The sequence below is a fragment of the Scheffersomyces coipomensis genome (assembly GCF_036884675.1).
Source record: "Scheffersomyces coipomensis strain NRRL Y-17651 chromosome Unknown DFJ63scaffold_2, whole genome shotgun sequence".
NCBI lineage: Eukaryota > Fungi > Ascomycota > Pichiomycetes > Serinales > Debaryomycetaceae > Scheffersomyces > Scheffersomyces coipomensis.
The window spans coordinates 2032557-2058327 of record NW_027042893.1 but is presented as its reverse complement, the minus strand read 5'-3'; the positions used below and the strand labels follow the sequence as shown (position 1 = coordinate 2058327).

At 30.6% G+C, this 25771-nt stretch overlaps 13 protein-coding genes across 13 annotated transcripts; 8 read left to right on the top strand and 5 right to left on the bottom strand. All coding sequences in view use genetic code 12, as the record gives it.

The window, feature by feature from the left end:
* Positions 1–566: 566 nt before the first annotated feature.
* Positions 567–1607, top strand: PHO86 (Pho86p; the record flags this gene model as incomplete). Its single annotated transcript, XM_064908010.1, has 1 exon — positions 567–1607. The coding sequence occupies one exon, from the start codon at positions 567–569 to the stop codon at positions 1605–1607; it is 1041 nt and encodes a 346-aa protein (XP_064764050.1).
* Positions 1608–1683: 76 nt separating this feature from the next.
* On the bottom strand, positions 1684–3289 carry DFJ63DRAFT_89839 (uncharacterized protein). Its single transcript, XM_064909185.1, has one exon. It carries the CDS (start codon positions 3062–3064, stop codon positions 1760–1762), a length of 1305 nt encoding a protein of 434 aa, XP_064764049.1. The 5' UTR covers positions 3065–3289; the 3' UTR covers positions 1684–1759.
* On the bottom strand, positions 3290–4085 carry DFJ63DRAFT_89840 (uncharacterized protein). The gene has a single exon (XM_064909186.1). The coding sequence runs from the start codon at positions 3872–3874 to the stop codon at positions 3515–3517; it is 360 nt and encodes a 119-aa protein (XP_064764048.1). The 5' UTR covers positions 3875–4085; the 3' UTR covers positions 3290–3514.
* A 118-nt stretch (positions 4086–4203) lies between these two features.
* Positions 4204–4935, top strand: DFJ63DRAFT_312037 (histidine phosphatase family protein; the record flags this gene model as incomplete). The annotated part of the gene is made up of 1 exon (XM_064905895.1): positions 4204–4935. One exon carries the CDS (start codon positions 4204–4206, stop codon positions 4933–4935), a length of 732 nt encoding a protein of 243 aa, XP_064764047.1.
* Positions 4936–5030: 95 nt separating this feature from the next.
* On the bottom strand, positions 5031–6089 carry DFJ63DRAFT_312036 (trifunctional uridine nucleosidase/nicotinamide riboside hydrolase/nicotinic acid riboside hydrolase; the record flags this gene model as incomplete). Its single annotated transcript, XM_064905894.1, has 1 exon — positions 5031–6089. The coding sequence occupies one exon, from the start codon at positions 6087–6089 to the stop codon at positions 5031–5033; it is 1059 nt and encodes a 352-aa protein (XP_064764046.1).
* Positions 6090–6740: 651 nt separating this feature from the next.
* On the bottom strand, positions 6741–8321 carry DFJ63DRAFT_312035 (sterol esterase; the record flags this gene model as incomplete). Its single annotated transcript, XM_064905893.1, has 1 exon — positions 6741–8321. One exon carries the CDS (start codon positions 8319–8321, stop codon positions 6741–6743), a length of 1581 nt encoding a protein of 526 aa, XP_064764045.1.
* Positions 8322–9626: 1305 nt separating this feature from the next.
* On the top strand, positions 9627–10865 carry DFJ63DRAFT_334285 (uncharacterized protein; the record flags this gene model as incomplete). Its single annotated transcript, XM_064908009.1, has 3 exons — positions 9627–10006; positions 10255–10544; positions 10762–10865. The coding sequence occupies 3 exons, from the start codon at positions 9627–9629 to the stop codon at positions 10863–10865; spliced, it is 774 nt and encodes a 257-aa protein (XP_064764044.1).
* A 1043-nt stretch (positions 10866–11908) lies between these two features.
* On the top strand, positions 11909–13606 carry NOC4 (ribosome biosynthesis protein; the record flags this gene model as incomplete). Its single annotated transcript, XM_064905892.1, has 1 exon — positions 11909–13606. The coding sequence occupies one exon, from the start codon at positions 11909–11911 to the stop codon at positions 13604–13606; it is 1698 nt and encodes a 565-aa protein (XP_064764043.1).
* A 55-nt stretch (positions 13607–13661) lies between these two features.
* On the top strand, positions 13662–16635 carry MCM3 (MCM DNA helicase complex subunit). The gene has a single exon (XM_064909187.1). It carries the CDS (start codon positions 13921–13923, stop codon positions 16489–16491), a length of 2571 nt encoding a protein of 856 aa, XP_064764042.1. The 5' UTR covers positions 13662–13920; the 3' UTR covers positions 16492–16635.
* A 765-nt stretch (positions 16636–17400) lies between these two features.
* DFJ63DRAFT_284097 (RNA methyltransferase) lies at positions 17401–18021 on the top strand (the record flags this gene model as incomplete). Its single annotated transcript, XM_064904772.1, has 1 exon — positions 17401–18021. A coding segment is annotated over one exon (621 nt), but the record flags the coding sequence as incomplete, so codon positions are not given.
* Positions 18022–19306: 1285 nt separating this feature from the next.
* Positions 19307–20191, top strand: DFJ63DRAFT_334282 (uncharacterized protein; the record flags this gene model as incomplete). The annotated part of the gene is made up of 1 exon (XM_064908008.1): positions 19307–20191. The coding sequence occupies one exon, from the start codon at positions 19307–19309 to the stop codon at positions 20189–20191; it is 885 nt and encodes a 294-aa protein (XP_064764040.1).
* Positions 20192–21383: 1192 nt separating this feature from the next.
* Positions 21384–22932, top strand: SSC1 (Hsp70 family ATPase; the record flags this gene model as incomplete). The annotated part of the gene is made up of 1 exon (XM_064906890.1): positions 21384–22932. A coding segment is annotated over one exon (1290 nt), but the record flags the coding sequence as incomplete, so codon positions are not given.
* On the bottom strand, positions 22933–25554 carry DFJ63DRAFT_317993 (uncharacterized protein). Its single transcript, XM_064906889.1, has one exon. It carries the CDS (start codon positions 25190–25192, stop codon positions 22943–22945), a length of 2250 nt encoding a protein of 749 aa, XP_064764038.1. The 5' UTR covers positions 25193–25554; the 3' UTR covers positions 22933–22942.
* Between the last annotated feature and the right edge of the window lie 217 nt (positions 25555–25771).

Below are 25771 nucleotides of genomic sequence, written 5' to 3'. Positions count from 1 at the left end.
TTAGATGTCGTTGTTGTTGTTGTGTAAGTGAATGTGTGTAGATAAGCTTATTGTGTATGACTTTGTTGTAGATAAGAATGGTAGCTCTCTCTCATCTGTCAAAGTATGACAAAATACTGTCAATAATACCATAGTAAATCTTCTTTTAATAATGAACAGGATATGATACAACGTGTATTCTTCTTCTTAGTTCTACTTATATTTTGCAACCAACTCACAACAAACGTTAAATAACTAGTACTAGTAAATAGGAATAAACGTCCATACCTCAATAATAAATCTAATTTAAGTTAACTCCCACGTGCATACTAAATTAAATATACGACAGACAGTAAAAAGAAATAAATAGAAATAAATAGAAATAAATAGAAATTAACATGCAGTACCCAGCACCAGTAGTTAAAAATTAACTATGGCAAGGACTTTGACAGAAGTAAGATGATCATCATCAACATTGGAAAATTTAATTATTCAATTCTTATACTTTCTTCTTCCTCTTGTTCTTGTTCTTCATTGTATTGATAGATTCATAGATCATAGACAATCATTTACTAAGATACTCAATCATGGTTCAACAAAGAAAACTCGATCTTAATACTCCATTGGATAGTAATACTAACCCAACTTTAGAAAAAGTTCCTTTAACACCTGATTTAATCGAAGCTGCTTTGGTATTACATGGTGATTACTATAGTCAATCTCAAACCAATTTGAATAAATATATATTTTGGCATCCAATTCCATTATCCATCTATTCCATTGTGTTTCCTATTGTTATTTGTTATCAATTATGGGATTTTATCATTATTTCTGATTCAGTATTTGAATTTCTTAGTTTCTTTGGTAGAACTAAAGATATCTATTTTGGATTAATTGCAGTTTCCCCAGCTATTATTATTGTATTTGGTGTAATTGGTTTGATTGCTTATTTACTTTCCGATGATATTAAAACTGTTTGTGATAATTTACCAAGACAACAATATGCTAAACAAATCTTTGGCTTTGATATTAAATTATTTTCATGGTTAGATCCAACCGTAAATAAAGCTGAAGATGATATTGAATTATTAGAAAAGGGGAACAATACTCAATTTATAATTTATCGTGAATCCCCAATTGCAGTATGTTCATTAAATCCTGATTATGAACATTCCACCAAGGAACAATTTATCATAAATCTTACTGGATTACAAGTTAGAAGAGTTTTTCAAAAAGTTGATTTTGAAGATTTATTATTAGATTGGGCTATTACAAGATCAAGAGAATTATTTCAAATTTACGCTAGAGATCAAAAACTTAAAAATTATGAAGAAAATGTTAAAATCATTATAAATACAAAAGCATATGTGTTTAATAATAATCAATTAGAAATCTTATCTAAAAAGGGATTTGTGGAAACTTCTCAATCCATTGAATTAAATCCTTTTGTCCCAAGTAAATATAATACCATTACCACTTTTCTTCATACTAAGTTAAATATTGGAATTAAAACTTTATCATTAACCATTGTTCCAACTAAAGAAGATGAAGAATTAATCAAAGATTCAATTAAACCAGTTACAACTACCACTACTACTGGTAGAGCAAGCACTAGAAAGAGAAAGTAAACGAATTAAACATATTCTTTTGGATAATATTATAATACATTAAAAAAACATCATATATATAAGGGTGCATAATAAGAAAAAAAAAAAGTCAATCAATACTATATAGGTAAATTAATAATAAAAATGTAATAATTTATTCTTTTTGTAAAACTTCAATCTAATAAACCAGTAACTTTTGCTTTCTTTTTTTGTTTTTGAACTCTATAAATTATAAACACACACCATGACAATAATATAAAAAGGATTAAATAAACTCCATATTTAATCAGAGTTAATATATTATTAATGGAACGTTTTATAAAAGTTGCATCTTCATCACCATATTTTTCTAATCTTAATTTCCGTTCTCTTTCTTTAATTCTCTTTTCAGCATTTCTTAATCTTTGTAATGATCTTCTCTTTTGATTTATACTTGGACGATTCTTTCGATTATTATGTCTTGAACCATCATCTTTATCATCTAAACCTTTGGCATTTTTAACATCTTCTTGAATTTGTTTAACTTCATTTTCAAATTCATTTTGTTCTGATAATAAATTAGATAATTCTTCAATTGATCCCACAAATGATCCATCAGGTTTATATAAAGCAAAGATTTTATTTTCAAGTATATCAACATTTTCATATAATTGACCTGTTTCAGCGGTTAATCCAAGATATTTTACTGGGGGTAAAATAACATCAGTTAAGGTAACACAATTAGTCCAATCTTCATGAATACCATTATAATTAACATCAATAGATAAATAACCATCTTTAATATAAATAATTCTCATTTTAGTTTCTTTACCAGGAGGATTATAAATATTTTTGGTAGTACATCCTGCTAATCTTGTATCATATCCATCACTACCTTTATCATATTTTGTTTTACCATCACCTAACATAAGATTTATAAAGGGGAAATTACCTCGTTTACCATTTTTATAAGTATCAATCATAATACCTAAACCATTAAAGAAATTCTTAGCTCCAAATACTTCCCCAATTTCAGATTTTTGATCTAAAAACCAAATAGCTAAACCATCACCAATTAATCCAATTGCTTTTTCACCATGAATATGGAAAGTTAATTCCATTTCAAATGATTCCGCTTGAATAGGTAAATCAGCAAACATATTACCTGATTGATGAGGATTGGCACTAGTTAATCTAATATATTCATTATTTTTAACCATAGTATTACCATTTAAATCCCAATTTTTAATATGAAAACTTGAAGGTTCTAAATATGGAGTTGATAAACTTTGAGCGGTTAATTCTACTTTCTTTAATAAAGTGATTTCTTCATCTTTATTTTGTAAGATTGAATTCAATTCTTCAGGGGAATAAGAATCAGTTTCATCATTTGAAAATGTGATATAGGATGGAAATATATAAAATATCAATCCTAATCCTAATAAAAGAAGGATAAGTTGGAGAGGACGAGACCTTTTGATAGAGGTCAAGAGTCCCATGATACACAGACAGACACGATATTATCCTTTTAAGCCAAACGAATGGATATTATAGAAAAGAACAAGGTGAAACTATATTTATAAAGTTAATATTTAAAATCACAGAACTGAAAATTTCGACCACGTATATTATTTGATGCGAAAAAAGACGAAGGACAAAATCATGGAGAGAGACACTGATGAGAGAACAAACAATAGTTAAGGAAACCTTAGATCGGCATTTAAAGAATTTTACTGTAACAATATGACGTTTTATTTAATATAGGATGAAATTATGATCTACTAACTATTATTGGTCTTCGATGGCTGTGTTCAGTTCATTTCATTTCTCTACAACGTAACCATTCTGTTTTGTCATTAAAAAATTAAAATTCATTATTTCGAATAAATACCTATGTACATGTATCCACCTTCTATATATTACTCTAGAAAGGAAAAGTACTTGTTTACCTACCTTCCAAATACAACAGTTCTAGCAGCTTCCCAAAGAGTTTCCTTTCTCTCTCCCTTAATACTACTCAATAAACGATCATAATATATAGGATTACCCTTTGGCTTCAATAATTTATCATCTAATTTATAATAATTCTTATACTTATCATTAACCAAATCTCTTAATGAATCATATTGTAATCTTAAATCTTTTTCACTTATATCTATCACATTATTATGATCAAGATCTTTACTATTAAGATTTTGAAATCGTTGTAATTGAACTTCTTTAAATGACGAATAATAATTCAATCTATCCTTAGGCAACGTTCTTAATAATGATATTATCTTATCCGTCAATTCCTTCTTACTAGACATTATACCTGATTTCTATTGATTATATGTTTACTGTTTAAACCCTTTAATTCTAAATGGTCTATCTGTCTTCCGTTAAAATCGATGTTTAAAATTTTCGAATACAATTTTTTTTTTCTTTGACCAATACGACACTGTATACAGGAACAAATGCCATCACGTGCAAACGCATACAAGAACTCCGATACCCAAATTTTTATTTAAACCCAAATTTTACTAATATTTAAGTAAAGTGAAATCTCCTCTATTTCATCTTAATTTCTTTGTATTTACTAGTTGATAGGGTTAGAATTAATATCAATTGCATAGAAATCAGGATACTTTAAAAAAATATGACAACAGCTAAAGTTTGTACTCCAAGAGTTATATTTGTTCGTCATGGACAAACTGAATGGTCGAAATCAGGTCAACATACTTCAACTACTGATTTAGAATTAACTCCCTTTGGAGTTAAACAAATGAGAAATACCGGGAAACATTTGATTGGGAAATCTTCTTTCCAATTGATTAAACCAGGTGATATCACTCATATTATCGTTAGTCCAAGAACTAGAGCTCAACAAACAGTTCAATTATTAACTGAAGATTTAGATGATATTCAAAAAGCAAGAATACCCATTATAATAGATGAAGATATTAGAGAATGGGAATATGGAGATTATGAAGGTATGAAAACTAAAGAAATTAGAGATTTAAGAAAAAAAAGAGGGGTTGATGGTCCTGATCATGATTGGGATATTTGGGGTGATGGTTGTGAAAATGGTGAAGATTATAAACAAGTTACAGAAAGAGTTGATAGAGTTATTGAAAAAATTAAAGTTATCCATCGTAAATCAATTCGTGAAAATACTACAAGTGATATCTTAGTAGTTGCTCATGGTCATATTTTAAGATGTTTTGCAGCAAGATGGGTAAATAGAGAAATTAATTGTAATCCATCATTTATGGTGGATGCAGGTGGGGTTGGTGTATTAAGTTATCAACATCATAATTGTAATGAACCTGCTTTATTCTTAGCTGGTGCCTTTGTGGTACCGGTTGAAGAAGAAGGTGCCGACTTATAAGTCAATACAAAGACAGTGATTAATTATTTACCCTTTTTATATTACCTAATTAATGCTTTTATATAATTGTTTTATTTTTCTTTTCTATAAATGATTTAGTAAAAAGTGGTGGATGCAAAAGTTGGATTTAAATCAGCTTTTAATGATAATTTATTATATTTTTCAGCAATATCAATACATTGTAATAATTCATTCCAAAATTTATTCACATTAATATTCTGACCAATATAAATTCCATCTTCTGTATCTGATGATTCATCTTCATCAATTATAGATTCACCTTGATGGTCACCATCTGTTATCACTCTTAATTTCTTTCTAATGTATTGATAATTATAATCTTCATTCTCATTCTCCGTATCTAAGAATGGTAATATCGAAAATAATGCTACTGGATCATGAATTGGTGGTCCTTCAGTTATACCATACTTAATCTTATAAGATTCACTAAAGAAATTCAATATATTGTAAAAGATTTTCCTAAATTTTGAATTCTTAGAAGTTAAACTTTTATTAAAGATTTTATTTCGAATTTCCTTAGTAGCTATCACTTTATGAGTTAAATTCAATGGTGCTAAATTAATCTTTACCCCGGTTAAACTCAACACATTATCAGCAGCATCAGGATCAGCAAAAAAATTGAATTCAGCATATGGTGTCACATTCCCAATATTTAACCCTCCTCCCATGATTGATATTAAATTGACCTTTGAAGTTAATTCAGGGTATGTAGTGAATAATTTCGATACATTAGTTAAAGGACCTGTACAGATCAAACATAATTTATGGTTATAATTCAATATAGCTTGTTTCATAGCTTGTAAATAATTAACATCATAACATAATTGATTGATAGTATCTTTAGGGAATTTAACACCCCCGATCCCATTAGATCCATGTATTTGAGGAGCGAAATGTGATGGTTTAATCAATGGTGTTTCTGAACCTTGATATACTTTAATATGATAAACATTTAAAATATCTAATAATGCAAGTGTATTATGAGTTGTCATTGATAATGGGGCATTACCATGAACGGTTGATATTCCTATTAAATTGAAATTTTGATTGAAGGTAGATAAAAGTATAGCAAACACATCATCATTACCTGGATCACAATCTAGCCAAATTGGTATTTTCTCAGTAACTGTCATGGTTAGGAAATGGTTTAGTTGTATTTGCGCTTTGTTTGATTTTGATTTTGATTTTGCGTTTTGGCGGCTAAAGTTTTCTATAAGCGATATGAATAGTTATGTGATGGTTGAAAGTGGTAAAACCTTGTTAGATGCTAAAGCGAAAGTATCTATAACTTGAAAGTTATCGTCAGTTCAAATCCCAACAAACTTATATCATGGAATTATAATTCTTATTTATAATAGTTAATTATGCTTTTGTAATTCAATTTCTCGGGGAAATAAAATATTCTTGCAAAATTTGCCGTTTAGGGAAACACCCATACATCACCCTCCCCCACCACTACCACCACCACAGTCACTAAAAACAAATTATTTTTAGCGTCACTCACTAAAAGATTCCGCTAAAAAGAGTTATTTTTAGTGGAGACAGCATGCCCCTCATGCCCCACTAAAAATGTGTCATGACCATGATTTAGTGAGATAGACTGGTGATTTGATCATTTATTATTATTATTATTATTATTATTATAAGATTCATAATTTATATTAATACAGATAAATAATAATTAGACATACTGTACGGGACGGTAATAGACGGATAAAAATACATACATATATAACAGAGTTTCATAAATAAAAATTAAAGTTCTAGTATTGTGCTTTTGTTTTCTATGACTCCACTTTAACTACTTGAGGTTCAGTTATAGGAATCATAGCTTCAGGAGGAATGATTGATGATGGTTGTGGTGGTACGGGATTTACTGTTTCATTTAACGGTACTTTTTCTTCAACTTGTTCTGTAGTTTCACCTAATGATTCATTCTTTTGACCTTGGAAATTATCGATCACTTTTGAAGCTTCCATTCCAATTTTATCAATAACATCAACTGCCCAAATCACATCTAAATGAGAATAATCGGCGATTTTAAATATGAATAAATTCTCTCCTTCTTTTAAATTAGGTTCATAATGTCTTAAATGGGCAATTAATCTATCACCATCTACCATATCATCAGTTTCACCTGTAAATAATATCATGGGTGGGATTGTACAATTTTCATCGAACCAAGTTTCACAAAATGGTAAATAAGAATTCTCTTTTTTAGGTTCATTATTGATTTTGTAGTTATCTCCATTTTTATATGCTTTTTTCGATAATAATTGATTTGAAAAACTGGGTCCTATAAAGGAAGATAAGTACCATGCCATTAAATCTGACGAAATATAAACCACATTAAATAACATTAAACATTGCCAAACTTTTTTATCTTTATCCCAATGTTTTGAATTCCATCCAAATAAATAATTAAAGACATAATATGATAATAGGTAATAAATTTTATAAGTTGATAATATTGATCTTAAAGCATTTAAATATCGTATGAATGAACATGATCCAAAGATTAATAAATATGATACATGACTTAAAGAATATATGAATTTTAAGAACCCAGCTTTAAGAAAGATTTCACCAGGGAAACATGCTGGAGCGATAGGAATAAAGAATTCAATTAAATGATGATATTTATTTAAATTACCATTTTTTAATAATAAGAATGATTGACAACCACCTTGCAGATGCCCCACTAAGATTAATTTGGAATGATTTGGTTTATGAATCAATACATTTTCAATAGTAGATGGTAAATCATAATAAGCTAATGATCTTATATCCCAATTCCAAAATTGTTCATTATTGAATAAATTTTTAAAATATTTATGTTTTGGTTCAAAATATGATCGATTATTACCTAACCAAACATCATAACCCAATTCAACAAAATGAAAAGGTAAGGAGTTATAACCTGATGTGAAGAATGCTCCTGATGATGACATTAATCCATGTTGGAATAGTATAGGTTTTTTAAGATCTCTTTGAGCATTGGTTTCCTTTGGATTAATCAATCGATGTAAAGTTAATACATACCCATCTTCAGTCGTGATGGTATATTCTTCTAAATCAAGATTCAATTGTAAAGCATAATATCTTACATCATTAACAATTTTCATTGATTTTATATCAGGGTAAGCTTTTCTAGGTATATAACCATTTTTTGAATTAGCATTATAATCAACTACTTCATGTTTATAATGACCACGTAATTTTTCAAAAAAATGATGAAAGATTGAACCTGTAACCAAGATATTAACAAACAACATCGATCCAAAGAAGGATATGATGATAATGATATATTTTAGAACTGCATTATGTTTTTTAATTTTTTCATTGGGGGTTAATTCTTCATACATTTGATGAGAAGAAGATGATGAATGAATAGGTGGGGGAGGGTGATAAGAGAAAGTATATGAGTGGTAAAGAACGAGATCTAATGGAATTCACAGTGTCTAATGCATTGAACCAACACAATTGATGATGATTGAAGGTCGATGAAGATGGTTGTTGATTGTTGTTGCTATTTTTTAGTATTATTTTTTATGTTATTTTTAGTATGTGTGTTATTTTTTTTTCTTTTCTTCCTTTTACAGTATAGAAATAATTTACGAGACAGATCTTTACAGTTTTTAAAAATTGTCTGTTATCCGTTCCGTTTAAATTTTTTAGTTTCTTCTTGGCTTAATAATGTGAAGATGACGATCAACTATGATCCGATTAAGTTACCTTTATAGTTGTCGTATGGATTATATGAACCCATTAGGAATAAATTAAGTATTTACAATTCATATATCCAGTTTCTCCGATAAATTATGTCACAATAACATTAAACAATAACATTAATTCAGCATTCATTTTCTCTGTATTGTTTAATTGCTTTGAAAGAAGAAGAACATTTTTTGTGTACAGGACCACAAAACTAAAATCAAATCACATGACTTAAATTTTAGTAGTACTGTATGAGTTAATGCTATTTTGCAGCAATATACATTGTCTCTATTTGTAGGTCAATCAGGATAGAGTGGATAAAACTAGAACTAATATACAAGTCATAATTATGATGGTTAGTAGAATTTGCTTTTAATTGCATATCATTGCAAATTCAAAAGAATAATTAATATTTAGTATACCTTCTTCATCTTAAACCTAGGGTATTCTATTGAGACTATTGAAAATATCTAACATCAGCCTAACCAATGGTCAAGCAAGAGACTAATATGGATTGTCTAGAGAAAACTAATTCAAACAAGAATCAGGTGTACCATGATATCAACTTACAACCTAGAGATGGGATCATTGGAAGTAAAGATTACTTTTGTGATGAATGTACTCATAGTGTAATTAGTCAATTTATTATATTGATAACTTTATTTATATTGATTTCAAATATTTTCATCACTTTTATCGTCTTGTTATTTTATATCCTTATAAAAGCATGGGATTCCGTCCATATAAATTGAATTTATAGGTTAATTTAAACAGAGTTAAATATAAGTAGTCTTTTAAATATATTATAGTTTTGTAGATAAAATTCACAAGACCTCAAATGCTCTTATATGCATCTTCCTTAAGCTTCAATTCAAGTTTAATATATAATTGACTTTGAATTTCTTTATTCCAATCTAGAATTGTATAGCTTTAAACACAACACTATGCTTACAATGTGTTCTGATTCTACTAGAGATAGAAATCTTGGCTCTGAATTCATTATGTTGGATGTACAGAAAGCCGATGAAGAAAAATCTAACCAGGATTCATCTTCGATACAATCCAAATCAGAAAGTAAATCAACAATAAATGATTTAATCAAATTACTAAAAGCACTTCAAAACATTAAACTTGACATGTCATTAATTAAAACAAAGCTTAAGGTTTCTTCAAGGAATAAAAATAACTCAATTGATCATATTATTTGTCAAAATTGTCAAGTTAGAAATGATTCATTACTAGACATCCTTGCTGGTCTAATTTTGCTAGTTTTAATGAATATTGTCTTATTATTTCTTCAAAAGGTAGTTGTCGAATATATTTTTAAAAACAAGTAGGACTAGAGTTAAGAACTTGTCATAGTGACAGAACTTTATGGCGAATGGATGGGTTAATGAATTTTACTCGCACAAGCATGATATTACATATTAGTACCTCCTTTTCATATTACACTTAGTTGAATTTATTATAGTTTATCAAATAAATATGAATTCTTTTTCTTTCCTTGTAATCATTTTCTAATAGTTTTTATAAATTTACTTCATCTTAATGGAAAATGGGTAAAAACAACACATCAAATAGTTCAAAACTACCAATTGATTCTAAAATTAATATTGAGGAAGATCAAATCAAAATGACAATATCCAAACTCCAAGAAGAAATTCTTAACATAAGTAATGATCTTGATATGGTTAAAGATGAACTTAATAGTCATGATAATCCTATTATTAACTATAGTGCTTTTATTCCAAGATTTTGGGATCCATGGAACTTAATTGCATTAATGGCATTAATAATAGCATTGTTCTTCTTATATCCTACAGCTTTATTCAACCGTATTATTGTATTAGAAATTATTCTGGAATTGCATCGTTTGAATTGTCAGTATTTCATCCAGTGTAATTAGTTTGAGTGGTAGCGTTCACGAAAGTAAATGATTATTGAAAACACGATAAAGAATACAGAACACATTGAATGAATCACCAATATATGCATTGTTGCAAATAAGAAAGTGCTGAAATGCAAGTTTCAATGATGACGATAATGAATGCTAAATCAAATAACATACGCTTCACTGTAAATCTAAAGCTAATGAAGTGTCCAAACTTTATTACATTAATTTCTCATTATCACCTAAATCAACTAAATTGGTTTATTTTATATCTATCTTATATAGATCCAATGATTTGTAAACAAAATATAAAATTTATACTATTTATCAATGCCAGAAGATACTCAATACTGCTAACAGAATTTTTAAACAACTCTTCATTTATTTTGAGAATGAATTCATCTCTCTAACAAGGGAACTGAATTCCTGACATCCAAGAGGAAATTCTCTGAACAAGCAATAATTGAACCTATGATGTTCTTAAACATCATCTATAACCAAATTCTACTCTGTTGTTCCAATATTCCATAATATCATCAATACTAATACAGTGACGTCGGATGTGATGTTTGAACATCAACTAACTCGTGAGTGAAATAGAAAGATAAATAATGGTCACAAGAGTACATAATAAAACGATTCAGGAGTATTCGACGAACAGCAAATCTACTAGATATTAAAGCTGTGAATCATACAAAGAATCAAACTTCTTTGTAATAGTCACAACTAAATATCAGTGAAACCTCTTATAAATAATCAAAATAAACATAACTAAAAATGGTACAACCTTTAAAACCAAGTCTTTAATCTTTGAAGGGTCAGAAATTCTCTAAAGCATCTGTCAATAAGTAACAAGAAAGTTTGCGCCAGATACCTTCACCAGTAAAACCCAAAATTAATATAATACTAATTCATTTTCTCTTCAAACGTTCTTCTTCATTCAAAAAAGAATATGAAAAATCATAATAGGAATCTAAATAAATAGACTCAACCATCATAATTTCTCTCTCTTTCAAACAAATACAAAACAAAAGGGAAGGGAATTGTCGTGGTAAAACGCGAGACTTCATCATATTAGTATAAAAACTATGGAAGGTCATACAAAGATTTTAAAAAGAATCTTAAACTAAAATTAAAAATTTTCTTTAATCAATGGGTTGGTTAATTTTATAGTACTCTAAGAAAAAAAAAAAAATCCAAAAATCCGGGTAAATTAAAAAAGAGGAAAATCCTGCATATTATAGATAATATTTTGCCCTACCTCATCTAAAGAAATTTTTATTTAGCTGAATGGAATCAATTTGCAATCTATAATTTAACATCAATAATAGAAGGATTACAAACATGGCAGTGGTAAAAAGGAAGGCTGACAGTAAACTGCCAAAGGGTAAAAAGGTGACAAAACGTCAAGACACTTCAAAAGAGTCAAATGATAAATTGTTAACCATAGATTCAATCCAAAAGTATGGAAATGAAGTTATAGATTCATCAAAATATAATAATCTTGTCATATTATTAGAACAATATCAATTCCTTAATGATAAATTAGTTAATTCTAAAGATGTTGAAATTGAAAAATTAGGTCGTCAACTTTCATTAACCTTGTTCAAGAGTTTCCAACATTTATTAAAGAATGATAAATTAATCTTAAAGAAACATTTCGAAGATAATCTGAAGTTAATTATCAAATGGTTATTAAACAAGTATGATTCCTTTAAGGATATAATATTCAACTTGATTGAAATTAAGTTATCTTCTCATTTCCAATCTATTCAATTAGATTTATTAGAGATCAGTCTTAATTTAATCAAATTAGAAAGCAAATACTTAAAATCATCTTCTAATGACTTATATTTTCCAATCACAACTTATTCAAAGTTAATAAATAGTTTATTGTTGACTCAAAGTGGTGAAATCTTAACTGATGGATCAAATAATAGTTTCATAGTGTTAGAATTCTTAAAGTTCTTCACTACAAATTGGGATTTACAATTTTATTTCTTTAATAATTTATCAGAAACTTTACAAGAGTGGAAATCATCTAAGGATACTAATGAATTAAGATTAGTCTTTTCCAATTTCTTTACTATCATAAGGAACCCATTATTATATACCAATGATTTTACCCCTGAAGATTTATCAACTTGGATTGAATCAAAATTACCTTCCATAGCATATAAACCATCAACTTTCAAATCTCAATATCAAAAATCAATCTTATTAATCTTATCATATCCTTTATTAACATCACAATACAAATCTATATTATTAATCTTACATAAGAGAATCATTCCAAATATGGCTCAACCTCAAAATATAATGGATTTCTTAACTGATTGTTATAATATTAATGATGATTTAATTATCCCTATCTTAACTTTAAATTCATTATATGAGTTAATCAAAAAATATAATCTTGAATATCCTGAATTTTATACTAAATTATATTCATTATTAACTCCAGAATTATTATATACTCATTATAGATCCAGATTCTTTAGATTATGTGATCTTTTCCTTTCATCTACACATTTATCAGCTAATTTAGTTGCATCATTCATTAAAAAATTAGCCAGATTATCTATGGCTTCAACTGCATCTGGTAATGTTATCGTCATACCTTTCACATATAATTTATTAAAGAGACATCCTACATGTATGATCATGTTGCATAATACTGAAGTTGCTAATAGTGATAAAGAATATAAAGATCCTTTCAATAATAATGAGAAGGATCCTTTAAAGACTAATGCTATTGAATCATCACTTTGGGAATTAGAAGTTTTAATGTCCCATTATCATCCAAATATTGCCACTTTAGCCAAAATCTTTGGTGAACCATTCAGAAAACATTCTTATAATTTAGAAGATTTCTTAGATTGGAGTTATATCAGTTTATTAGATAATGAAAAGACAAGAAGATACAAGACTACAGTTGCATTAGAATTTGAAGAATTTTCCAACCTTTTCGAAATCGGTAAACAAGATGATTCTTCAAATGATGAAATAACAAACGTTTACGCTAAAGGTTGGACTTTATAAAACATAGAACTATTTATAAATAGATATAGCTTAATGAATTACATACATTTATCATTCTTTGTAGATTGCAACCATATATAGTTTACCTCTTTTCTAATTAAGCTCGGTCGTGTCCTCATTCCAAAAACATCAAAATTAATCCCAATTGGGAAAATTAATTGAACGCGTCTTTTTTCAATATCTTTTTTTTTGCCAACTCCTTCTTGTTGTAAAAATAAAAAAAAAGACGAATTGAAAACTTTCATTAAACCATAGTTTCCTTTACTTGAATTCAACAATTGATCAGATCAAAACAGTCATATACAACTATCAAGATGGATGAGTCACAATTCATTGATCAACCTGTTGATGCTATCTTTGGGGATAGAGTGAGAAGATTCCAAGAGTTCTTGGATAGAGTTGATTCTGATGGTTCAACTTATAGAACTGTCATTAAAGAAATGTTAAAGAAAAGCAAATATCGTTTAAGTGTAACCATTGATGACGTTAGAGACTTTGATAAAGAATTCTGGTTAGGATTATTAAACTCTCCTGCTGAATATTTACCAGCTTGTGAAAGAGCTTTAAGAGATACTGTTCTTACGATTTATGATCCTTCCGATCCAGAAATTGAAGAATACGACCCAAATCAACAATTTTATTTATCATTTAAAGGTTCATTTGGTGATCATCATGTCAGTGCAAGATCAATCAATTCCAATCATCTTTCTAAATTGATTTCTATTGAAGGTATTGTAACTAGAGCTTCCTTAGTTCGTCCAAAGATTATTAGATCTGTTCACTATGCTGAAGAAACAAGTAGATTCCATGCCAGAGAATATAGAGATCAAACCACATCTTTCGATCCAATTTCAACTCCAGCAGTATATCCAACTGAAGATGCTGATGGTCATAAATTATCCACCGAATATGGTTATTCAACTTATAGAGATCATCAAAAAATTTCAGTTCAAGAAATGCCAGAAACTGCTCCAGCAGGTCAATTACCAAGATCTGTAGATGTTATCTTAGATGATGATTTAGTCGATTTAACCAAACCTGGTGATCGTATTCAAATTGTTGGTGTTTATCGTGCCCTTGGTGGTGGTGCCAACAACAACTCCTCATTCAGAACTGTTATCTTAGCTAATTCTGTATATCCATTACATGCCAGATCTACTGGGGTTGCAGCTAATGAAAAATTAACTGATCAAGATATTAGAAATATTAATAAATTATCCAAGGAAAAGAAAATTTTTGAAATTTTAGCTACTTCATTAGCTCCTTCAATTTATGGTTTTGATTATATTAAAAAAGCAGTCTTATTAATGTTGTTAGGTGGGGTTGAAAAGAATTTAGATAATGGTACTCATTTAAGAGGGGATATTAATATTTTAATGGTTGGGGATCCATCTACTGCTAAATCTCAAATGTTAAGATTTGTTTTAAATACTGCTTCATTAGCCATTGCAACCACTGGTAGAGGTTCTTCAGGTGTTGGTTTAACTGCAGCTGTTACCACTGATAAAGAAACTGGTGAAAGAAGATTAGAAGCCGGTGCTATGGTTTTAGCTGATAGAGGGATTGTGTGTATTGATGAATTCGATAAAATGTCCGATATCGATCGTGTGGCTATTCATGAAGTTATGGAACAACAAACTGTTACTATTGCTAAAGCTGGTATTCACACTTCATTAAATGCTCGTTGTTCAGTTATTGCAGCTGCCAATCCAGTGTTTGGTCAATATGATGTTCATAAAGATCCTCATAAGAATATTGCCTTACCAGATTCATTATTATCACGTTTCGATTTATTATTCGTGGTTACTGATGATGTTCAACCAACAAGAGATAGAATTATTTCAGAACATGTTTTAAGAATGCATAGATTTATACCACCAGGTTTATTAGAAGGTGAACCAATTCGTGAAAAGTCAACCTTATCATTAGCAGTTGGTGATGAATTAGCTCTTGAACAAGAAGAAAAAGAACAACCGATTTTTGAAAAATTCAATTCATTATTACATACTGGTGTCAATGTATCAAGATCATCAAAGAAATCTCCAACTATTTTATCAATCCCATTCTTAAAGAAATATATCCAATATTCAAAGCAAAGAATAAAGCCAGTCTTAACTCAACGTGCTTCAGACTATATTGTATCTACTTACTCATCATTAAGAAATGATTTAATCGATAATAATCAAAGACATACTGCTCCAATCACTGCTAGAACTTTAGAAACTTTAATTCGTTTGTCTACTGCTCATGCCAAAGTTAGACTTTCCAAGACTATTGATATTAAGGATGCTAAAATTGCTGAAGAATTATTAAGATTCGCTTTATTCAAAGAAATTACAAGAAAATCAAAAGCTAAGAAACAAAAGACTGTTCTTGATTCAGAATCAGAACCAGAATCATCAGAAGATGAATCAGAGGATGAAGCACCAGTAAGACCAAGTACCACAAGAACCAGATTGAGAGCACAAGCTAGAGCTTCTGTCCAAGAAAGAACTCCATCACTTACCCCACCACCAACAGAAGATTACACAGGAAACGAAAACCAAGAAAATGAAGAAAATGTCGAACATGATCTTGATAACTTACGTATTTCTAATGATATTCAACCATTAGCTGAAACTACTGCTCATGGAAACGCTGGTTCTGATAGTGGTATAAACTCCGGTAGATATGCTGCGTTTGTTACTACTATGTCAAGAATTATCAGATCTCCATTATTTGATAATGAAGATAGTGCAGCTCCAGTCGAAAGTGTAGTTGAAGCTATTAATTCCGAATTACCACAAGAAGAAGTCTTCTCTGAAGCTGAAATCAGTGCTGCTTTAGAGCAAATGGTTCAAGAAAACAAGATTTTCTCTGGTGAAGGTAAGATTTACAAAATTTAAGTTTGATTTTGGGTTCGATAATGTTTCATGTAATATTAATATTGTATATTTTTTTTTAGTTCTTCCTAATATGTATACTTTTCTCTTCATAATTTGATATTTTAGATTGTTTATGTTAATAATAAATCAATGATTAATACAAGGTTGCAAATCTTTTTTGGAATCAAAGAATCTGATTTCTCGTATTGTTTTGTGCTCATTTTTGTGTGTATTTATTTTTTCAGTTTAGTTTTATAAATGTTTCAAAGATGCTTTGGATAAGTTAATTGACACAGATATGAATTGATTATGAGTAGGGAAGAAAATAATAAGAATAATAAGAGAGATCGAATAAAAGGAGAAGAAGATAACGAAAATGTGGAGATAAGTGATAATGATGAAATTGAAGGAGAAGATTCGACCCCCAGAGGTATAAAGCGTGAAATGAGTGATGATGATCTAAATGATTCAAAGAGAAGGCGAAGTGAATACGAAGAGAAAGGTTCACATACTGCTGTGATAGAGTCAATAGGTGAATATGTGCTGGATGATTCAAGAACCGAAGAAATAGTGGATGGAGAAAGAACAGATATAAAGGAGGAGTCAGAATCAATAAAAGATGACGAGAATGAAGTTGTACTGGATAATTCACAAACTGCAGAAGTTAGCCAAGTTAAACTGGAATCAGATCAAGAGTCAGAGTCAGATTCAGATTCAGATTCAGATTCATCTTCAGGTGAAGATGATGACAATATACTGGATAATTTAAAAACTGAGGAAGTTGCTGGGAATGAAACTAATGGAGATGAAGAAATAGTACCAGTAAAGGTCGAAGAGGAAGAAGGATGGAGTACAAACAAACGTAAAAAGAATAAGAAGTCACGAAATAGAAAAAACAAAAACGAAGCTGTTGATGGGGAAGAATTATTAATGCATACTTATCATACTTTACCAAGAAATTGTAAGAAATTCTGGGGTAGAAGGTATAAGTTATTTAGTAGATTTGATGATGGTATTTATATGACATCAGAATTATGGTATTCAGTTACTCCAGAATCAATTGCACAATTCAGTGCCAGTCTTATCAAATATCTTTTACCAGACTGTAACAATATACTAGATGTTTGTTGTGGTGGGGGTGGTAATACAATTCAATTCGCATATTTATTTGATAATGTTGGAGGTATAGATATCAAAGACATAAATGTTCAATGTACGGTTCATAATGCAGAAGTTTATGAGGTTGCAGATAGAATATGGACTCATGTTGGTGATTGGAATGAAATGAGTGCAGAGGGAGATGATGAATCAGTTTCAACGTCCTGGATTCCTGAACATTTAAGAAAACTGGAAGATATCGATACAACATTTGATATGATATTCTGCTCACCTCCATGGGGTGGTACATCATATAATAGAGGATCAAATGAATTCGACTTATATCAAATGGAACCATTTGCCATAGATAAACTTCTTGAACTGATGTTACAATATACTCAAAATATAGCATTATTTTTACCAAAGAGTCTGAATTTAGATCAATTGCGGGAAGTGACGAAGAGGTACTTTGGTACAGAAGCTTGTTGTCGAATCATATATATAAAGTCTTCAGGTTATAGAGTGGGGATATTAGCTATGTTTGGAAAGGATTTACCAACCAACTATATTGATTATGACGAATTTTTCAGAACTGAAATGGGATATGAGCCTGAAGTAGAAGGTAATAATAACGATGATTATAATGGTGCATATAGATATTCAGATTATGATGAGAATGAAAGACGATATTCGTCTGATTCATATGATTCATATAATGATGAAAATCCACAGTATGAAGGTAATAAAAGACAAGATGAAAGAGAAGAAGATCATTCGGATGCTTATTATTCAGATAATGGTGAATATCGCTCTCCATATCCAGAAGATATGGATCAACAACAAGGCGAACAAGGAGAATATTATTCTGATGAAGCGGGTACATATTATTCTGATGATAGAAGGTCATATGATTCGAATGAATATGATGATTATCCACAAAGTGGCGATGAGAAGGGTTCTTACCATGAAGGAGACGACAATCAACGGTATGATGAACAACATGATTATTATTCCGAAAGAGAAGGACAAGAGGAGACCAATGAGAATCAATGGGATTCAAGATCAAGATCTGGATCATATTCCTCAGGATATTATTCTGATAATAATGATAGAGTACAATCTGAAGGTGTAGAATATGCATCTCAGGAGAATAATCCTCCACAATCACAAGAATACGAACAGTATGACGATGAAGGGGAAATAGGATACGATCATCAACATTCTAGTGAGGACCTTAATCATAGTACTTATTCAAACGCCAATGCCAAACCAGACCCCGAACAAATACAACAAGAAGAAAATTATTCCGAGGAACAACAAAGTCCGTATCTGGATGACATAGATCAAGAACAACCACAATCTGATGAAATGGGAAATGATTCCGATCTTCAAGATCAATCTGATCAAGAACAAGGTTACTCTGATCAACCCAGTCCACAAAGTGTTCAATACGACTCATCTGTAGCTGATGATGACGATGGTGATGGTAATAATTCTGATTGATAATAGTTAATTGTATATATAATATATAATAATGATACCATAATATTATATACAGGAATCAAGAATTTGTCTGTTACTCCTCCTTCTCCCTCTAAAAAAAGTCTCCTTTTTAAAAAAATGTTTCGTTGTTTACATTTTGATGGTTCCTATCCGACATTTTGCAATCAAAGTGATGGATACATTAAGTGATAAGCATCATACATCATCAAAACTATCCACTTTAGCTTCCCGTACAATGTTATCAGGCTCACATCAATCCTCAAATAGAAATACCGACGATGGTAGTTTTGGTCATCATGCTGTTGAACGATTGGAGGATGCTCTACTGAAATTAGAAAATGAAAAAGTGAATGCTTTATCAGATGAAGTTGCTTATTTAAGACAATTGATAGAGTTTCAAAACAATAAGATCGAGAGATTGACTACTATTATCACTGATTATTTTGGTAATAAGAATCAAGAGTCTATTCTTAACTCATTACTGAATGTTCAAGATAATGTATTGGACCATGATCATGATCAAGTTAATGAAGTTCAAGAACAAGTTCGTAATCAAGTCGATCAACAAGTGTTATCATCCCATCAAGATATTGGTCAACTGGCTTTAGATGGTAATATGGATCCTCAATTACAACAAGTTGCCGCTGCTGCCGCAGCAGTACAAGCTCATGAACAAGCACAACAACAAGCGCATGTTGAACATCAAGAAAAGACTAAGAAACAACATAAACGTAAACATGATATAACATCTGATCAAGCTGGGAATAATTCTGATATTTCGAGATCATCAAGTAAGAGACCTAATATAGTGGTTGATTTCTTACAAAATCCCGCATCAGTTAAAGAAATATATGAAGAATTTACTAAAGGATTCCGAGGTCAACCACCATTGAAAGATATGGATGTAAAGTATGGAAAACATGAATGGAGAGGAGATTCAAGATCGAAAGAATCAAAGAGATTTCAAAGAAGAAAGAAGTTATGTGATGCCATTGATCGTGGAAGTATTAAATACGGTAAACAATCTGATGAAATCATCAGTTATATTGAAGAATTCAGAGGTGAAAAGTCTTTGACATGGGTTATGAATGGTAACTTACCTAGTGATTTACTTTCATGAAGAGTCAGACTTCAATTCTATCTGTTTACGTATTGTTGTTGCGTTTTTTTTTTAATAATTTTGATTTAGTGTTATAACTTTTTTGTATATTAGCTTACCGAGCCGGCTCCTATGACTGAACTAATTCGATCAATTCACCTGTTTTTTTCTTCATTACTTTTTCTAAAATCTATTCCACTATGTATAACTATGAATTACTTCAATCAAATACCATTATAATGTTTTAAAATTCATAATTGTTTGTAGTATACTGCTCGCACGTGAACTCATCACCATACTCCTTATGAATTACCTCATACTAAAATTTGTGAATGACCGCAAAACATGAGTGAGTGAGAGAAGAAAAAATTCTCGAATATTCGGCGGTTGCGATTTCCGGGTAAATTTAATTCAATGACAAAAAAAATTTCTCATATTAACCAAAAAAAAAAAGAAGTTAAACTGGCGACGAATTCGATTTTTCAACTTTCAACTTTCAATTACTTTGAATTAGATTTATATAGATTAAAACTTTCATTGTTAAGTCATTGATAGGAAAATGTTGTCTGCTAGAAATTCAGTTAAAAACGTCACTCGTGGTTTCCCAGCCTTTGCTCGTGCCAACTCAACTGCTGCCCCAGGTGGTCCAGTTATTGGTATTGATTTAGGTACCACTAATTCAGCTGTTGCCATCATGGAAGGTAAAGTTCCAAAAATTATTGAAAACTCTGAAGGTGGTAGAACTACTCCATCCATTGTTGCCTTCACCAAAGAAGGTGAAAGATTAGTTGGTATTCCAGCTAAACGTCAAGCTGTTGTCAATCCTGAAAATACTTTATTTGCTACCAAGAGATTAATCGGTCGTCGTTACGAAGATAAAGAAGTTCAAAGAGATATTAAACAAGTTCCTTACCACATTGTTAAACATGAAAATGGTGATGCTTGGATTGAAGCCAGAGGTGAAAAATACTCTCCACAACAAATTGGTGGTTTCATTTTAAATAAAATGAAAGAAACTGCTGAAGCCAATCTTGGTAAAACCGTTAAAAATGCCGTTGTTACTTGTCCAGCTTATTTCAATGATGCTCAAAGACAAGCTACCAAAGATGCCGGTAAGATTGTTGGGTTAAACGTTTTAAGAGTTGTTAACGAACCAACTGCTGCTGCTTTAGCTTATGGTTTAGAAAAGAATGATGGTGAAGTCGTTGCTGTCTTCGATTTAGGTGGTGGTACTTTCGATATCTCTATCTTAGATATCGGTGCCGGTGTTTTCGAAGTTAAATCTACCAATGGTGATACCCATTTAGGTGGTGAAGATTTCGATATTGCCGTCGTTAGAAACATTGTTGAAACTTTCAAAAAAGAATCTGGTATTGATTTAGAAAAAGATAGAATGGCCATTCAAAGAATCAGAGAAGCCGCTGAAAAAGCCAAGATTGAATTATCATCTACCGTTTCCACTGAAATTAACTTACCTTTCATCACTGCTGATGCTTCAGGTCCAAAACATATCAACCAAAAGATTTCAAGATCTCAATTTGAAAACTTAGTTGATCCATTAATCAAGAGAACCGTTGATCCATGTAAGAAAGCCTTAAAGGATGCCGGTTTAGCCACTTCTGATATCTCTGAAGTTATCTTAGTTGGTGGTATGTCAAGAATGCCAAAGGTTATTGAAACCGTTAAATCTATTTTCGGTAAAGAACCATCTAAAGCTGTTAACCCAGATGAAGCTGTTGCTATGGGTGCTGCCATTCAAGGTGGTATCTTAGCCGGTGAAGTTACTGATGTTGTCTTATTAGATGTTACTCCATTATCTTTAGGTATTGAAACTATGGGTGGTGTTTTTGCTAGATTAATCTCAAGAAATACTACTATTCCAGCCAAGAAATCTCAAATTTTCTCCACTGCTTCTGCTGGTCAAACTTCTGTTGAAATCAGAGTTTTCCAAGGTGAAAGAGAATTAACTAGAGATAACAAATTAATTGGTAACTTTACCTTATCTGGTATTCCACCAGCTCCAAAGGGTGTTCCACAAATTAAAGTTACCTTTGATATTGATACCGATGGTATTATCAAGGTTTCTGCCCGTGATAAGGCTTCTAACAAGGATGCTTCTATTACCGTTGCTGGTTCATCTGGTTTATCTGACGCTGAAATTGAAAAGATGGTCAATGATGCTGAAAAATTCGCTGAATCTGATAAAGCTAGAAGAGAAGCTATTGAAAACGCCAACAGAGCTGATCAATTATGTAATGATACTGAAAACTCATTAAACGAATTCAAAGATAAAGTTGAAACCGCCGATGCTGATAAAGTCAGAGAACAAATTGCTTCCTTAAGAGAAATTGTTCTTAAAGCTCAAGCTGGTGAAGAAGTTGACCCAGCTGAATTAAAGACCAAGACTGAAGAATTACAAAACGAATCCTTAAAAGTTTTTGAAAAATTATACAAGAACAACGAAGGAAGTAGTGAATCTTCATCTGAAGAACCAAAGAACTAAGTATGATTAAAATCATTTAAACTTTTTCTTATTTTTCATTTTAACTATGTCTTCAAAAAAGAAGATGAACATATCAAGGACAAAATTTTAACTTTTGTTCTTCACTAATATTGATTGAAGCTTACTTTTTCATATTGTATTTATTTGTTGTATATAATGGAGCTTCATTTTAGTTTAGTCCGTATACTTATCTTTATTTTTTTTACTTGTATATATAAATTTCTCATAATGAATGTTCCCCTTTTATTAATTATATCATTATAAATAGTCTATGTAGTTCTATAATCATTTAAATCATTTAGATTGTGTTGAAAGCCACTAGATCTCTTGATGGCTAATTGTGGTTGCATAGTTGGTTGCGTATGTATTCTTCTTTGATCAAGAACGTTAAGATTACCCTTTGTATTTCTCTTAGTTTGTGTTCCATATCTTTGAACAAGAACTTCAGATCTAACACTATCGATAACAGATGGTGGTTGATTAGTATTGGTTGATCCAGAATATACTGAATTGGATTGATACAGATCACTATCAGAATCATATTCTAACATATCACCTAAGATTGATCTTCTATTCAAGTAATGGTTCTTGAAATTTTCTTCTTCAGTTGTATTCATGTCTTCTTCAGATGCAATAGATTGTAATTCACTTGGTGTGTCCAGGATTGTAGAAGCTTTGACACTAGAGTATACTCCATATTCACTTTGAATAACTTCACTGACCGAACCTCGTTGAGTAGTTGCTTTTTCATCAGTGATTTCTTGTGGAAGATGTTGTTGCTGTTGTTCATTATCAGCCACATAATTATGATACAAACTTATCTCTTGTCTCAATAATATTCTCTTACTTATTACATTTCTTAAGTAGGTTCTCCATAAGTTAGGTACATCCATACCTTGGAATTTTGAATAATCCAAACTTTGTTCATTACTTAAATGTGGAGGTGGAAGTGGTGCAACACTTTCACTTTCACTTGCAGCATCTTCACCATCACCAACGTTTCTCATAAGCTGATTATCAATTTCATTTTGGAATTCAGGTAATTGAATCTTATCATCAGGAGGCAGGTACTCTGCTAATGGATTTCTTTGATATTGAATGGTTTGTGATCTAGGTAATAAATCATCTACGTACTGAGCCTGTTGTTCATCGATATATGCTGATAAATGACTTAATTTCCCATCTTGTGGATTTGGTTGTGGTTGATTTGAAATATAAACATTTTCAGATGGAGCTCCTGCTAAAAACTTCAATTTATCATCTAATGATTGTACTCTTTCAGCTTCATTACCATCACCTAAGTTTGGATTATTCAATGGTGCAGAGATTGATTTGATTCTATTGTTTGCAGTGATATTTCTAATACTAACGTTTCTTGGATTTTCTCTAAATTTTCTCTTTAAAGTCTTTGTCTTTTGTCTCTTCATTGAACTTGATCTACCGAATCTCTTTGTCGAAGCTTTGAAATTTTTGAACTTTATGAAATTTAACTTCTTTATTAACTTTGCAAATCTAAGCTTAAGTCTATAAAGTAGCCCACCTTCTTTTCTTTTTATTGCATTGTGTCTTGTTAATGTTGATGTGTTGGATAATGCTGCATAAAGTGCATCATCATCGAGATTGGTATTTGCTCTATTAAATCTTAATTTTGATTTTGGTTTAGACTTGGACTTGGATTTTCTTTTATGTAATTGTATATCACTTTGTTCAGGTCTGGTTGAGAAAATCGTGGCCTGTGATCCGTTATAGTGAGACTGTGAATCAGTGAAGTCCTTGGATAAGCTCACTGAAGTGATCGGTTTTAACTTGGAATTATTATTAAATGATTTTTGATATCCCACATCATCACTATTCACAGAAGGAGTTCCATCACTTAAGTTATCCAACCTTTGGGCAATATATGGAACTTGTTGATCTATGATAAATTGAGAAAATCTTTTTGGAACTTGATTAAATAAAGAATCATCATTTGATGGATACTTTTTGATATGCATATTATTTTCAGGTTCATTTTTAATAATGGTTGGTGCTCGACTTGAATTAGGTAACTTGTCTACTGAGTTGTCAGGTTGTTGTTTCTTAGGTGTTGATATATGTTGAGTATTGGGATATTTAGGACCTTCATCACTATTGAACCTGTTCAATAAACTGAATGTGTCCATGGAATTATTATTATGATTAGTGTTGTCAAATATCAAAGCATATGGAAATGAAATGGGATTCGAGGTGGTTGAGACAGATTCAACTTCTAGATTATGTAAAGTTTCAGAATTTGAACCTTGAGGAGGTTTGTCAATGGTTGTTTTACTCATGTTTAAACTCATGACTAAGCTTGAATCAGTATCAGATCCAGTGGTTGATCCTAGCAAGTGTTGTGAGGAATGTGAAGTATTATGAGGATACAACTGTGAGGCAATCGTAGATCGAGGAGGACTTGGTTTAAAAGGTGGAAGTGGAGGAGGTTGTGGTTTCACTGTCAACATACTTCGATGCTGATTTGGATATTTATTTATTAACATTTGTGGAATTAGATATGATCAATAGTTCGTTTCAGGAGTAGAGTTGTGTAAGGTAAAGTAACTTTTCAGAAGAATGTGAAATATAGATTTAAACAAATTCCAACTTGAAATCATGATATGAGGCTATATAATCTATTGCACAAAGTAATCGTGTTTGGATACCAAGCCTGATCCATTGATCTCAGGAGTATACACTGGGCTGGCTAGAAAAATCGCATTGTTCAAGATATTTTTTTGCAGCTTTTAACCAGCCATTTATTTTTGTTTTTCACGTTGCACCCTCAAATTTCTGCACTGAACCCTGTGAGAAATATATATCGAATTGACTACATATTATTACTACCATACTACAGTTTAATAAAGTTAAGATTTTATTTTTAGTATATTAAATGGAATTCAAATGATGATATAATGGTATATAAGCAATTTTTATAGCAATAAATGACACACTTACCTTTCATAGAATCGTTCGGATTCTAAAATAGTAAAAGGATTACGAAAGCGAAAAGCAAGTATATATAAAAAAAAACGATGAAAATGAATAAAAAACGTAAGGATAAAGCAATTTTTTTGATTTTT